The sequence below is a fragment of the Lonchura striata genome, chromosome 20, assembly GCF_046129695.1.
Source record: "Lonchura striata isolate bLonStr1 chromosome 20, bLonStr1.mat, whole genome shotgun sequence".
Taxonomy (NCBI): domain Eukaryota; kingdom Metazoa; phylum Chordata; class Aves; order Passeriformes; family Estrildidae; genus Lonchura; species Lonchura striata.
Window position 1 is genome coordinate 4,461,558 of NC_134622.1, and position 14,369 is coordinate 4,475,926.

Genomic DNA, 14,369 nt, shown 5'->3' on the forward strand with positions numbered 1-14,369 from the left:
CAGTGTATCTAGAACTGAGGCATCCAGGTATTTGCTGCTTTCAGCAAGGTCTCTGTTTTGTCTTCCAAAGTACCACACACAGTTCACCACAGACTCACCTGTAAATCCACAGATGGTTCAAAGCTTTAGGTCTGTGCTCTCCAGAATTGCTGCTTGTTTGTTCTTTAGGGGGTAGACCTGGAAATGTTTTGCTTCAATTGTATGGAAGAACTGTGAATTCCACAGCACTGCTCATTCCCCTCTTCGTAAATTCAAACATTTATTTGGCTTACCCAGGTGGTTTGTGATCCCATCTGACCCAGATACTCCCCAGGGAGGAGCATTACTATGGGATACTGCTAAGATCTACAAGCTGCAGGTATGGCTAATGCCCAGTGACTGAATGAAAGAGGCAGCTCAGGGTCTGGTGCCAAGTGTCCAGGTTGTAGGAAGCCTCTGGCAGGCAAGGAAATGGCCTATTTAACTCTTCTGTGATCACAGTTGGCTCTTTGTTCCTGCCCCACACTCAAAGGGGCACTGGTGGAAAGCTGTTAGTGATAAAACCAGATGGGGACACCACTGAGGAGATGCAGGATTGACATGTATGAAGATTCTTGGTGAACAAGCATTCCTCAGTTTTTCTTGTAGCAAGACTTTATATCTGGTTGGCTCCTGCAGGTTGCTCAGTTATCACTATAGGTTCTCCAGGGGTTTGTTATCCTGGCTGGGGGTTTGAGCTGATTTTTGCCCCAACACAGGGCATTTGCCCTGCATTCCAGATATCACTGGAGGAAAAGGGAAAGCATCAAATACTAATCAATGTCTAACTAGTGTGGCCATCTTGATTCCTTTTTTCTATTTCTCCATGCTGCACCAGAGCAGATCCCTAAAACTCAGGACTGTCAACTATCACTCTAAAATTCCTTTTACTGCAATGCCTGAAAACACTTACTGGAACGAAATGATCAATAAGCAGAGCACATGAATTCTGAACTGATTAGAAATGTATTTTGGGCTTTGGAAGGCCAATGTGGGGTGGACTCCACTGTGTCTGTACCATCTGGTGCACTGCTCTTGGTGCAGTGCCATCACTGCACAACAGAGCAGCAGCGTGAGTCCCTTCAGAAGCAGCATGAGGGAATCTAAACCAAATCAGAAGCTGGTTGGGGTTTAGAAACACTGTCATACTACAGCTTCCTTCCCAGGCAAATCCCCAGAGGAGATTACAATTCCTGTGATGCAAAACATAGCAGTGTTTTGAAATCTGATCTCTGTTATTACTGTGAAGTTAAACTAAATCTGATCAGGGAGCAATAACTTGTTTCCTCACAGTTCCTCAAGAGGATCAATAGTAGCACCATGAGCAGTGGGGTAATTTGCTATACACAGCTGTCATCAAGGTGTGCAAAATGAGACAAGTTGTTTCATGGTATGTCTAGAAAACTGCAGTCTGTAGCCCTCCTGGACCCACCTCTGCATTTGCTGTTTTATGCAACACCAAAATAAATATGTAGAGCAACTTTTCAAAGGTCACTTCATGCTGGAGTCCAGAAAAAATTACGTCTGTAAAACAATACTGTGCATAAAGTCTAATAACATTTAACTGAAAGCTGCTCCTCAAAGCAAGCAACAAATTTGCTGTTGGACCAGCATCGAGTATTTGGCATTTCAGTTGCATCTGAGCAGGAGCGATGACGAACAACAACAGCCGAGCTATGTTGTACACGTGGCTGGGAAAATGATCCTGTTATTGGTACTTGGTCACTGCCTGTCTGCTTGCAACCATTCACCCACCGGGCACCAATCCAGTGTGCAGGGGACACGCGTTCAGTGCCCAGGACTGAAAGAAAAGCAGGAGCTGAAGTGGGGAAGAGCCCCCATGCCCCCCTCGCTGCGGCTCCCGCAGCCGTGCGGGCACTGGCCGGGCAGAAGGCGCTGTCCGGGCTCGGGACGGCGCTCCCGGGGCAGGCGAGCGGAGGCGAGGCACGGCTGCGTTTCTCCCGGTGCTGGCCGGCTTTTTTCCAGCGTTCTCCAGCCGTGCCAGCCGCCGCCTCGCTGTTCCCCGTCAGCCCAGCTCCCCTTGGGGAGCGCATCCCGGGGCGGCTCCGCCCGGCCGCGCACCGCCTCCCGCCGGGCTGGGGCTGCCGTGCCGCGAACCGGCTGCCGGTGCCGGCGGACGGCCGGGGAGGAGAGCGGGAGAAGGCGGGATAACGCGGGAGAAGGCGGGATAATGCGGAGAAAGGCGGGATAAAGCAGACAAGGCGGGATAGCTCGGGAGAAGGCGGGATAACGCGGGAGAAGGCGGGATAACGCGGGAGAAGGCGGGATAGCTCGGAAGAAGGCGGGATAACTCGGAGAAAGGCGGGATAACTTGGGAGAAGGCGGGATAACGCGGAGCGAGCGGCTCCGCCCCAGCGGCGCGGCCAGTGGCGGCGCTGTTGCGCTGCTCTCGCGAGAGCCGCCGCCCGCCCCAGCGCCAGAGCGCGGCGGTCTCGCGAGAGCTGCGGCGCCGGAGCCAACATGGCGGAAGGTGAGGGGGGGAGCCCCGGTGAGGGGCCGGGCGGGGCCGGGGACCGCGGGGCGGCCGGGGGCTCCCGCCGCTCCCGGGGCACCGCAGTGTGAGGCTCCCGCCGCTCTGCCGTGCGGGACGGGCTCGGCCCCGCCCGCGGCGGGTGGGGCGGGCCGCTCCGGGGTGAGCGGGAGATGGCGGGGGCCGCGGGCGGACACCCCCGGGCGGGGCCGGGCCGGCGCGGGCGGTGCGCCCCTCAGCAGGGCGCTCGGGGTGGCCGCGGGCGGTGGGAGCCGGCCAGGGCGTGCCGCCGACCCCGGCCCGCGGGCGGTGGGTGAGAGGGGCCGCAGGGGGCTCGTGCCCGGCTCGCGGGGCTCATCCCGGCGCCGGCCGGGCTCTGATCCCGCCGTGCCCTGCCCCAGGCGGGCTGCCTGTGCTGCAGCAGCACGGTCACTTGTGCCGGACTCCCTTTGTCAGGCTCGGGTGAGGTTTGCAGAGCTCCTGGAGTGCTGCTGTTTTGCTTGAAGACTGGCAATCGCACCATTCAAATTAATTTAAGCTAAAGGGATTTGGGGAAAAAAAAAAAAAAAGTTTGGATTTTTTACAGTTCTACTCGTTTCTGCAAGACAAGCTTCCTCTTTTTCTTGGAGGAAACGGAGTGTGCAAACGGAGCTAAAATGCTCCAAGTCACAAAGGAAATTAATTTAGAGTCACGAAAGCAGAGCCTTCAACTCTTGAAGTGCAGCTCTTGGACAGTGGTGAAGTTTTAGAACAGTTGCAGAATACTAAGATTGAGCAGATGCTGCTGGACTGACATGTATCAGCTGAGAGGATGCTGTAGTCAAGCTGGTTTGATAAGTCCTTAGAGGAATGCCTAACTTCTTGTGTGCTGAAATACCACTGCTTCATATTTAGCTGACCAGCCTCTTGTGTTGCTTTTAAGCCTTGGTGACCCAGTTCTGGAGAGCTTTAGATGTCCAAGTTGGCTTCAGGTAGTGAAACTTTCCCCAAAGAGATCCTCAAGGATGTGAGGCTCTGGCTCAGGGTCCTCCTTTGCAGAATTAACCTGCAGCTGATACAATCAAGCCCTGTTTCAGACAATCTGTACTTCTCAGAGATTCTTCCCTGCCTTAAGTAATTCTCTGATCTTTTGGCTGAAGAAAGCACATGATCAATGAATGATCCTGTGTGAACTGGAATAACAAGCTGGAGTTGTCACCCATTTCATTCCTTAGCTTGTGTTGGAAGAGGGGCTCATTTTGTCCCTGCAAACGAGGTACCTACCTGCAGCCAACTTCTCTAGTTAAGAGCTACAGTTGAGTCAGCTGAAAAGTGAAAGCCTGTTAAGGAAGGGAGCTTGTCAAATTGTGGTTATTAGCTCAGCCAAGTGCTTTTTCTCATAAGGAAGTGTTGCCTCTCTCCAGAAAAATCCTGCATCAGATTTACTGCAATTGCTACCTGCAGACTGAATATTTTAGTTTGTAATTTCTGTGTTCTATACTGCTAATACCAGAGGTTTACATGCAGGCATGGGTAAGAATTGTTGGATTAATTCTTGAGTGTAAAGAAGCAGTAGCTGTAGAGCTCTGGGGTGGTAAAGATCAAAAGTATGTAAAAGTGAGGAGGAACAAGAAAGCAGTGACATGTACATCCTTGGGGAGATAAGGGTCAGAGTGTGAAGCAGTGGAGGGGGTAAGGAAATAATTTGGTTTTCTGAAATATTTCACTCAGGTCCACTTTGTAAGGAAACAAAGTTTGTGTGGCTTCTGGGACTGCTTTTGATAGGTGGAATGGGCTGTGTGATGCATTCCACTAGAGCCTCCCTCTAATTATTGATATGTGCTGTTTCCTCATTGCCTTTTGCGTCCCTTCTTGATTCAGCTAATTATTTGCTCCCTAGAACTTCTGTTAAAAAAATGACAGTGGTTTTCCTGAAAATCTCTTCAAAGTCTGGAATATAAACTTCTGCCAGTTCATGGGTTGCCGATCAGTCTGCCAGAAAGCTGTTAACAAAAGTACTCTTTTTTACCTGGACTGTGGCTCAGAAGAAGAGGCATTTGTGTTTTCCACTCTGCTGAACTGGGCATCCTCCTCACTGAGGCATTGGGATTGCTGTTCCGCCAGAGGCTTACTGGTATCTGACTAAGCCTGTCCCTTCAGTGTCTTGAGGCAAGGACCATCATTAAGGGTGTGTGTGCCTGCAGTAATTGTGCTTTTTATTTTTTCACTCTTTAAGTGAACAATTTATAGGGAAAACTGAGCCTTTGCTCTTGTGCTGTAAATGTTGATTAACTGGACATTGAGAACTCTCTTGAATGTGCATTTGAAATGTGCTGTAAGATCAAATACTGTCCTCAAGTGTAGCTACTACACAGCATGTGTGCAGGTTGTGATGTAGAATAAGAGAAACTCTTTATTTTACAATTCTTGTAAGTGGTACAGTAATCAAATACCTTTCAGCCCTTCTCACTGGCTTTGCAGGAAGCAATGGTGTCAGTCTGAAAACAAGAGTTCTCAAAGCTTTGGTTCTTTGAGGTACTTTCACTGCTGGTAGGAATTGTCTGGGATTGCCCTGAAATCAGCAGTAGCAAGCTGGATGGTTGGTTATGCACAAAGCTTCAGCTACTGCTGTTTGGGGGTTTAAGGTAGTTCTGCATTGTATTCTGGTGATTTCAGGCTAATTTGGAGCTAGTGAACTGACTTTGGTAAAATGACAATATTTAGGATGGTACAGATTCATTATTCCCACCTTTGCACTTCCATGGTTTGACTGGAAGGTGCAGTATTTCTGTAAGGTGGTGCATGCAATGAGCTTCACTAGGCAGCTTCTTATTCCTAGCATTTGAATTTGTATGGCATCTAAAAGTCTTACTGGATAAACAGTGGTGCTGTTCATACATTAAGTTTTGGTGCAGTTCTCAGTGTCTTTTACTCTGGGCTCCTGTCAGACTCCTGCCCTCCCTGCTCTAACAGTAGAACTTGCTTTACTACCCTTATGGAGAAATGAGGAAGGAGTAGTTGCTCAAGGGGCATGTCCTTCTAGTTCTGGGAACACCAAAACTGCATTCATCTTCACATAGGAAGACTGACCACAGCAGGATTTCAAACCCTCCTTGAGGCTTGGTGTGGTGCTGATGGCACAGTTCTGGAATCAGAGTATATTTCAGTAGAAAGAGAAAGTTATCCCAAAGGAGATGGTATCTCTGAAATTTTGAAGGATGAAGCTAAGGAAAAGGCTGTTGAAGGAAGTACCTACCAAACCTGCTTATGTAGTATTAACTGAAAAATAAAATGGGATACATTGCGTTTTGTTTATCCATTACAATCGTTGTTAAATGAAGAGAGTTATGAAGAAGCATTTGCTGCAGGGTCTGTAGAGGACAGGCTAAACAAGGTGTTCTGTCTGCAACGGAGCCAGAGTCTGATGCTCTGCCCTGGGGACCTGTGTCAGAGCAAGACCAAGGTCAGCTGGCTGTTGAACTTTTCTACAGGAGCAAGAAGAAAATACTGATCAACAGAGCTCAGTTTCTCATTGTTTGTACTAGTGATGTTTAGTAAATATTTTGGGAAAGTCATTGAAATATAAATTCCTGGCTAGTAGGGAGTAATCTTGTAGGAACTTTCCCACCTAAAATCACTGTTTAGCATCCAAATGTATCCTCCCTGCCCCCTCTTGTTTTTGGACTGGTTTGGGATTTGGCCTTACTTGAAAAATCAACTTAATGATAGAGGGAAGATAACGAAGCACTCTGATTAATAGCAAACATACAGTTTTTGCAATTAATCCATAAATAAGCATTCATAAGTTGGATTGGTTTTAAATACCTGTACAGCAGTGAAGTGTAGAGTTTTTTCATAGAGGTGGTGTGGGTTAATTTACCTGACCATGTTTTGGAGTGACCAGTCAAGTGTGGTGGAAAAGTGGCTTCTGGAATGGGATGGAAATTCCTGTTAAAGGATCAGATTCCCATGTGCTGTTGTTTTGCTGATCCTGAACTGAAATAGCCAATATGGACTTGACTCTGTTTGTGCCTTACCAGTGGAGGAGTGTGCCAGTAGGAAGTAGTTTTACATACTTTTGACTGGCCTTTAGCATGTAGATTCTGGGGACAATCTGTTTTCCGCTCTGGCCATTTTTTGGGGAGTTTCTTAGCTGACAGGTTGAGGAGTTCTAAACAGGTCAGTTAAATACTCTGAGGTAGATATGGTGCTTTAGCATCTGTTCTAATGCTCACTTGTGGTTTAAGCATCAGCTGAAAAGTCAAACAGCATCTTTTAACTAGGCTGAAAAAAATGGGTAAGAACCAAAGACTTAGTTCTCTGCCCCACCATTCCCATAGAAATAGACTCCCATGGCTTTAGGAACTTTACAGCATTCCTGACCAAACAGAATTCAGAACTTTCTTTCTAAGTGGCTTTTATCACTGTGTTCATGCAAATGATACGAAATAGAAGGTTTAATTCTAGGGGTGAGATGCTCAGGTATTTGGAAGAGGAGAGACTCTCCTTGGCGTGTTGTAGTTAAACAAAGTGTGCAATCTGAGGGTGAAGGTACCTTCAGATGTCAAGCAGAGGTGTGCATATCTCAACCTTGGAGTAACACTGTGTGCCTTGCAGAGGAGGTGGCCAAGCTGGAAAAGCACCTGATGCTCCTCCGCCAGGAGTATGTGAAGCTGCAGAAGAAACTTGTTGATACAGAAAGGAGGTGCAATCTTCTGGCTGTTGAGGCCAACCAGGACAATGCCAGCGACACCTTCATCAGTCGGCTTCTCGCCATTGTAGCTGAACTCTACCAGCAGGAGCAGTACAGGTAAGGAATCCCCCTCTGGGAAAGGGGAATTACAGGAGCCTTTGGTTTTATTGACTGCACTAGGTCCTGGTCTTAGACAAGGAAAATTCTTTGCTGCCGGTTGTGAATAGAGTCCTGAGTTGCAGTTGTAGATGGAAGAGCTTGCTAAGGTTGTGGCATACTGAATCCAGTTCTTGCATTGAGAGCTCTAAGCAGAAGTTTGTCTCTCAGACAAGTTCAGAGAAAACTAACCATGATCACTGTCAGCAGCAAAGCTCACTTTGAAGAGAAGGAGTTTTGAACTGAACCATGCTTAGTTGATGGATTAATTGCACAATGTGTCTGGAAAAACCGTTCCTTTCTTGAAAGGCTTAGTCATAAAACATTTTCAATTCTGTATTCCTTTTGTGTGTGAAGATGCCTGAATAATTTTGCTTGTCTGGTTGTATTAGTGATATATGTGACCTAGTGATACACTGTATTTTTGAATCTCAGCACAAAATTATGGTTAATAGTTTCTTTTCCATAGGCACACTAAGGATCCCTTCCATATTCTAGATCCCTGAGCTGATTAAGTTCTGAGACTACTATGATATTTATCAATTTCTTTGCTGTTACTGAAAGCATTGCCAGTATAGTAAAGGAGTTTGTCATGTAAGGGAAAATCTATTTTAGTTAAAATTTCCTTGCACCAGCATCTCTTTGTGAGCCTCCCTGAGAAAAGGCTCTGCCTGCAAGAACTTACTGTAGCCTGCTGGGTAAAAGATTTGTCAGGTAGTATATGTCAGAAGAGTTGGAGCACTTAATTTCTGTTCAGTTTCTTGTCTTTATAGACATTGAATAGTTGTCTAAAAGGGCCTTCATATCACAGAATGAGAAAGGTAGCAGATCCCAGTGCAGGTTTCATTAAGTAACATCTCTGTGTTGTCCTGTAGTTTTTAGCAGTGCTTTGATTTGGAAAATAGTGTGGAAAGCACACCTACACAGAGCATTTGCAAGCCATGGGATTTCAGAATGAGCAGGGCAATTGGATAACCTGGTATAAAGGGTCAGGATGAAATGGGTGTTCTTGACAGCTGGTTTCCTGGGAACTGGGGCTTCTGCCTTGCACTCAGACTACTGTCAAACAACATTGTTCTCTTGCTGGTCTTGCCTGAAAGCACTGGTGCTCAGCTGACAGTATTAGTATGGACACTGTGACATAAATATTTAACTTCAAGACTGTTGGCTTTTTTTAACTTCTACAATAATTCTCTTGCTGTTTATTCTGAAATTGTTTAAAAAAAACAAACCAAACCAAGCACTTGAAATATGAATGACTCATTGCATTTCTCCCTAGAAAAATATGAATTGTCATTTGACAACATGTTCTACTTAACCAATTTTGTTTTAATGTCTCAAACAACTTGAACCTGAATGTGGATACCCAGACATAGATACTGTGGAGATGCTGAATCTATACATACCTACGTGCAGGAGAGGGCTGCATAATACATGTTTGTGCTTTTTTCTCCTCTCAGTGACCTGAAGATAAAGGTTGGGGACAAGCACATCCGTGCTCACAAATTTGTCTTGGCGGCACGCAGCGATACGTGGAGTCTTGCCAACCTTGCCTCAACTGAGGAGCTGGATCTGTCAGGTCAGTCACTGCTGAGTAATGTGATGCCTCAGTTGTCTTTAGGGTGTCTTGTGAAAGGGCCTGTTGGGAGAAGGTTACTTAAGTGCCTTTCAATCTCCTGCTGTCCACTAAAAGTGGTGCTTAATCTGTTGATTACCGAGCTCTGTCTCTGAAGAGTGGTAGTGAGCTTGTGAACTGGGTGCTAGTGGTAGTTAAATCAGTAACCTGCCTTCTTTCTCTTTAACAAACAGGGGTTGAGATTGGTGGCTTGTTTGTCTTTTCTAGAGTCAACTAAACATAATGAAAAACAAATCTATATGGAGGAGCTTGACTTCTTCCTTTTTGAGGAAGGACAGGGCTTTTTGAGGTAGTGTGCATAATTTCTCTGAAGCGTGTCATGGAAATACCTTGCTGCTTGTTAACATAGTGTGTGTGGGAAGTGAATGCAAGTACTGATGTGTTATTGAAATTGTTTGCTTTGGCACTTTAATACCTTTGTAAAACAGGTGAGGAAGACAAGTTTTCTAACAGACCATCTTCTACATGAGCGTTTTGTTCTGTTGTAGCTGTTCCTTGCATGTACTTACACTGGGCAGTGCTTCTGCAGATTGAACCTCTCTAAAGGCTTTTCTCTACTTAACAGTGTAGGAGAGCCTTATACAATTAATTCGTGAGCAGTAAAACCAGGTATGAAGTTAAGCAGGCTTGCTGACTGGCATGTTGAATATTAAGCATTGGCTTCACGTTCTGCACTTAATCTTATAGTGAATTCTTATAGTGAATTCTAAATGCAGACAATCTGGAAAGTAGCAAGTCACAGCAAGCTGGTTTTGTGGGACAGCATGGGCTTCCTTGGAACACGATTGGTGGATCTTTCTACAGCCACAAGAAAACAGATGCCAAAGAGTTTTGAAACTGAGTGCTGTGCTAACAAAAATTATTACTAAAAAGCTCTTACGTTAATTGTAGTGTCGTTACAAGTGGCAGTCCAAAGCATTTTTAGCTCCACATCTAAGCTAGTCTGAGAATCTCAAATGTAACTGCAGTCTTACATGTTTAACAATGCAAACACTGCTTAAATACATGCCAGTAAATGATACTTCGACTGTAAAATTGCATTATTGATTTTTTTAAAAAATTGATAAATGACACAAGGATTACCTAATGAAGTAGCTGGAGCAAGATACAAGCTGTTCCCCGCAGTTTGTTTTCTTAAGGGGTTCTCTTAAGAATTTGCAAGCTAAGATTGCCTGAATCTTATCTTCAGAATGCAGGCAGCATTTGAGATTGAGCACTCCTAGAGTTCTTGTAATCTGTAGAATTTTCTAACCTTTAAAAGAGTAGAAAGAGATGACCTCCTGTTCACTTATTGAGGGGGAGAAAATGCTCTTTTACCTCTGCCAAGGCAGAGCTGATAGTACATCTCAAGTAGGTTTTCTGATTGCTTTGAGTTTGGCTTGTCTTACTAAAACCTTGAGATTCCTTAGAGGCAGTCTGCATGCCAAGTACTTCTACTACTCTGCAGATAATCTGGGCCAAGCCTTCATCTAAAGGAGATAGTTTAGGATGGGTATTTTGGTGTCTTTAAAGTTTTTAATTCAAAATGTTTTTTTAAAGAACAAAACAGCTCAAAGTGAGGTTAATTTTTAAATGAATATTTCTCTTGTAGTTGATCTGATCTTCTGAAGTTTTTCTTATCCACATCCTTGTAAGATGGATTGTCATCTTAATTGTGAATGAGTGACAAAGGTCCTTGGTCACTGGGCTTGTGTAGTGTCCCATGGTGTGATTTCCTGTTTTTTTTCCCACTGTGTAAAAGCATCAGTTTGTGATCAGTCTTGTAAAGACCTGAAATCTAACCAGCTTCTTAAACTGGCTTTTTTTGCACTTCTAGAAATGGCTACCAGCAGTTTGAAGTGCTTTGTAATTATTACCAAAGTGTAACAAGGTGTAAGTACCTTTGTTGGAATGCAGCAGTTCATAACATATGGCTGTTAAATTAAAAAGGGGCTTTGTTCTTGTCAGGTGTGGATGTGCATTATGCCATATGTGAGGGACCAAGGACTTTATGAGGGCCCCTAAATATGCAACATCGGTGTAGCAGATAGATGTTACAGGGCTCCCTGCATTCTGCACAGTGTAAGAAGGTTTTCATGCTTGGTGCCAGCACTGTTATTCCTTTCAGTTTTGACATTTTGAACTAAGTACAGTTTCAAAACAAAACTATCTTTTTTTTTTTATAACTGTGACTTTAAAAAGTCAAAGGAATAGCAACTACTAGGATAGGTGATTGTTTTTAAGTATTTTATTAATCCTGTTGCTCCCTGTACCAGATGCTGACCCAGAGGTAACCATGGCAATGCTGCGGTGGATCTACACAGATGAACTTGAGCTAAGAGAAGATGATATCTTCCTGACAGAGCTCATGAAATTAGCTAATAAATTTCAGCTCCAGCTGCTTAGGGAAAGGTGAGTCTTGGTAAATCTACTTGAACTCTTAAATCTTGTTTGAACAGAAATAAGATGATGGCTGCTGGCAATAGGATAAAATTATGCTTTTTCAAAGCCTTGAGCTTTTAATAATACAGCATGTAATTTAGTTTATCAGGGGAGATAAAGCATTGCTCTAGACTTAAACTGTAGCAGACTTCTCATAGGTTTTATGTTTACTTTTCAATTCTTCTCCCTGAAGAAGAAGCCAAACTAATAACCCTAATCTGGTGTGGAGGAGATCAATAGGATGGTATTAGGTTCAGGAGAGTTGCAAGAAAGGAATTGTTAGAGAATGCTAGGAAGGATCCATGGCAGTTAATTTGCAGTATTAAAGTAGCACAGGTGAAATGTTTGCAACTTCTGTGTATTTCGTGCAACCTTTCTTTAGACATAAGGTTAATGTAACAGTAGGATGTTGTCCCATTCTGAGACTATGATTACACTGTGGCACTAAGGGTTAGTGCTACGTTGAACTCTTTAGAGTCTTCTAAACCATTTAGAGTTAGTGAGAAGCCTGAAAGTACAAATTGAAATCTCATCAAGTTTTGTACAACTTCAAAGCCTTCAATTTAGTCAAAGAATCCTTTGACAGAACAATCCTTTGCCCAAGGGATGTCTGTGGCAGTACATGACATTCATAAGCTGTGATTTGTATGGCTTCAATGTGAAGTAACTAAATTGCTTTCAAGTGATCTGACCAGAGAAGATGAAATCTGTAAGGCCAAGGCTAAAACTGCTTCAAGCCTTGTACCAGCCTGAAAGCTGCCCTAATGTTGTACTGTGAACTTAGCAGTTGTCTGGTCACAGTAGTCCAGTGACAGGTCCATGTGTAGGATGCCATTCATAATTATGAGATGTTTTTGTAGGTATAGAATCATTGAATAATGGAATTGTTTAGGTTAGAGAAGACCACTAATATAGAGTGAACAACAGCCCAGCACTGCCAAGTCCATCATTAGCTGTATCCCCAGGTGCCTCATCTACACATCTGCTAATTCCCTGCAGGGATGGTGACCCCACCCCTGCCCCAGGCAGCCTGTGCCAGTGCCTGTCTATCCTGTCAATGGGGACATTTTTCCTAATATCCAACTTCAGCAACCCCTACTTGTGACCACTGTAATACATCTTCCCTGCTTCATAGCAGTGAATGAACTGCAGTTCGTGCCCTTGGGAGAATTGGGATGGATTCTACTTGCAGACTCCTGCAGTGTGGTGTTATCATGGAGCCTTGGCTAGGTGGATTCTGATAAGTCTGCTCTTAGGGGAGGTGTCTTCTAGGGCTGCTGATGGAAGTATGTTTATACAGTTCAGCCTTTAGTAAAACAAGTCCATGCCATATTTTACCAGCATCTATGAAAGTGTGTTAGGACTCTGTTACAGCATGGGAGAGTGATTAAGTAAAGCTTTTTGATTACTGACCAGTGGCTCTCCTGTTTTGACAGGTGTGAAAAAGGAGTGATGTCACTCGTTAATGTCAGGAACTGCATCCGTTTCTATCAGACTGCTGAGGAGCTCAGTGCCAGCACGCTCCTCAACTACTGTGCTGAGATCATTGCTAGCCACTGGGTGAGTCCTGGCACGAGGAAGCAAGATGAGAAATGTTTGCACATTGTAGAAACTCAGTGGTAGAATTTTGCTTACCTTACCACACTGTCTAACCTCTGTTAGTTGGTCAGTTGTCTTGAGAATGTCTTGGTGGGGGGGAATCACTTCTACCCAAAAACTTGTTCTGTTCATTGGAAATATTTCACTGTACAAAATGTCTTAGTTTCTTAAACATGAGGAAGATAGAAGGGACTGTCTCCTAATAAACAAGAGGGTTATTTGTCAAATCTGAGGTCCAAAGTGTTTACATGTTCATCCATAGTTGGTCTCTGTCTCTACAGATCACAAATCCCAGGCCTGCTTTTACTTCTAAAAATAGTTCATGGAAGCCAGGGCAGTTTATCTTCTGTAATGGAGAGAGAGGCAGGCAGTCTTGCAACCAGCTTGGAAGTTTCACTTTCTCTGATCTCTTATTTTGAAGGATGTTTGATTAACTGAGTAATGAATTAGCCTTTAAAATGAGACTTGTCAACAGGAGACTTTGAGGGGGGCGTTACGTTATTCTGAATCTAAAATGCATACTCTAGATGTGGAGGTTTCTTTCCTTGGCTAATTCTAAGGCAGAGGGAAGTGTTTTGATATGTTAATACATAAAAAAGATTATATGTGAACCTGTGGGTCAGCAGTTTCAACTCTTGACTTTCTTCTTGACTCTTAACTTTTGATGCTTACCTCTACCTGGAAATGAAGTTGCTTCTGTTCAGTCAAGTGAGCACTAACTCAGACCTAAGATACTTTTATTTCTAAGCTTCTGTTTACTTTTATTCATAATTTTATGAATCAGTCTTCAATTGTTGTAGGACTTTTTCAGTGTTAAGAATAAGTTAGTAGAGGATTATTTTAAAGACTAGATGTTAATCTAGTAGCATTAAAATGCTACTTTTCCATGTCTGTAGACAAAAAGGAATAAAAATTTCACTAACTGATCTTGAAATTGAAATGAAAGATTTAAAACTTCCGGATTGTTTCTTCCTAATCTTAAAAGACTATATGGGATTGTTCTTGCCAAAATGTTATCAAAATTGAACTTTTAACTGAACTTGTTTTGTGAACTTCAGAATTACATTGTGCAATGCCTTGTCCATAAATAAAACAGGAGTGTTGCTTACCCTTCTCTTTTTTAATTACTCCTAGGATGACTTGCGAAAAGAAGACTTCAGCAGCATGAGTGCTCAGCTATTGTATAAAATGTTCAAGTCAAAGACAGAATATCCCTTGCATAAGGCCATTAAAGTTGAGAGAGAAGATGTAGTCTTTTTGTATCTTATTGAAATGGATTCTCAGGTATAGTGAGATTGACTTGATCTATCTAGAATTTGATGTTTCAAATAATTAGTTCCTAAGTACCAATCTGAACCTTGTTAGTGATTTTTGTC

At 43.8% G+C, this 14,369-nt stretch overlaps 1 protein-coding gene across 2 annotated transcripts in view; it reads left to right on the forward strand.

Moving 5' to 3' along the window:
* Positions 1-2,465: 2,465 nt before the first annotated feature.
* ANKFY1 (ankyrin repeat and FYVE domain containing 1) overlaps positions 2,466-14,369 on the forward strand; it is a 31,444-nt gene continuing 19,540 nt past the window's right edge. For both annotated transcript variants that reach the window (XR_002467363.1, XM_021551058.3), the window contains exons 1-6: positions 2,466-2,509; positions 7,106-7,298; positions 8,798-8,916; positions 11,229-11,364; positions 12,831-12,954; positions 14,128-14,277. Coding sequence is in view for 1 of the 2 variants with exons in the window: in XM_021551058.3 (XP_021406733.1) it covers positions 2,500-2,509; positions 7,106-7,298; positions 8,798-8,916; positions 11,229-11,364; positions 12,831-12,954; positions 14,128-14,277 (732 nt within the window). In the remaining variant the exon portion in view is untranslated. The remainder of the gene's footprint in view (positions 2,510-7,105; positions 7,299-8,797; positions 8,917-11,228; positions 11,365-12,830; positions 12,955-14,127; positions 14,278-14,369) is intronic.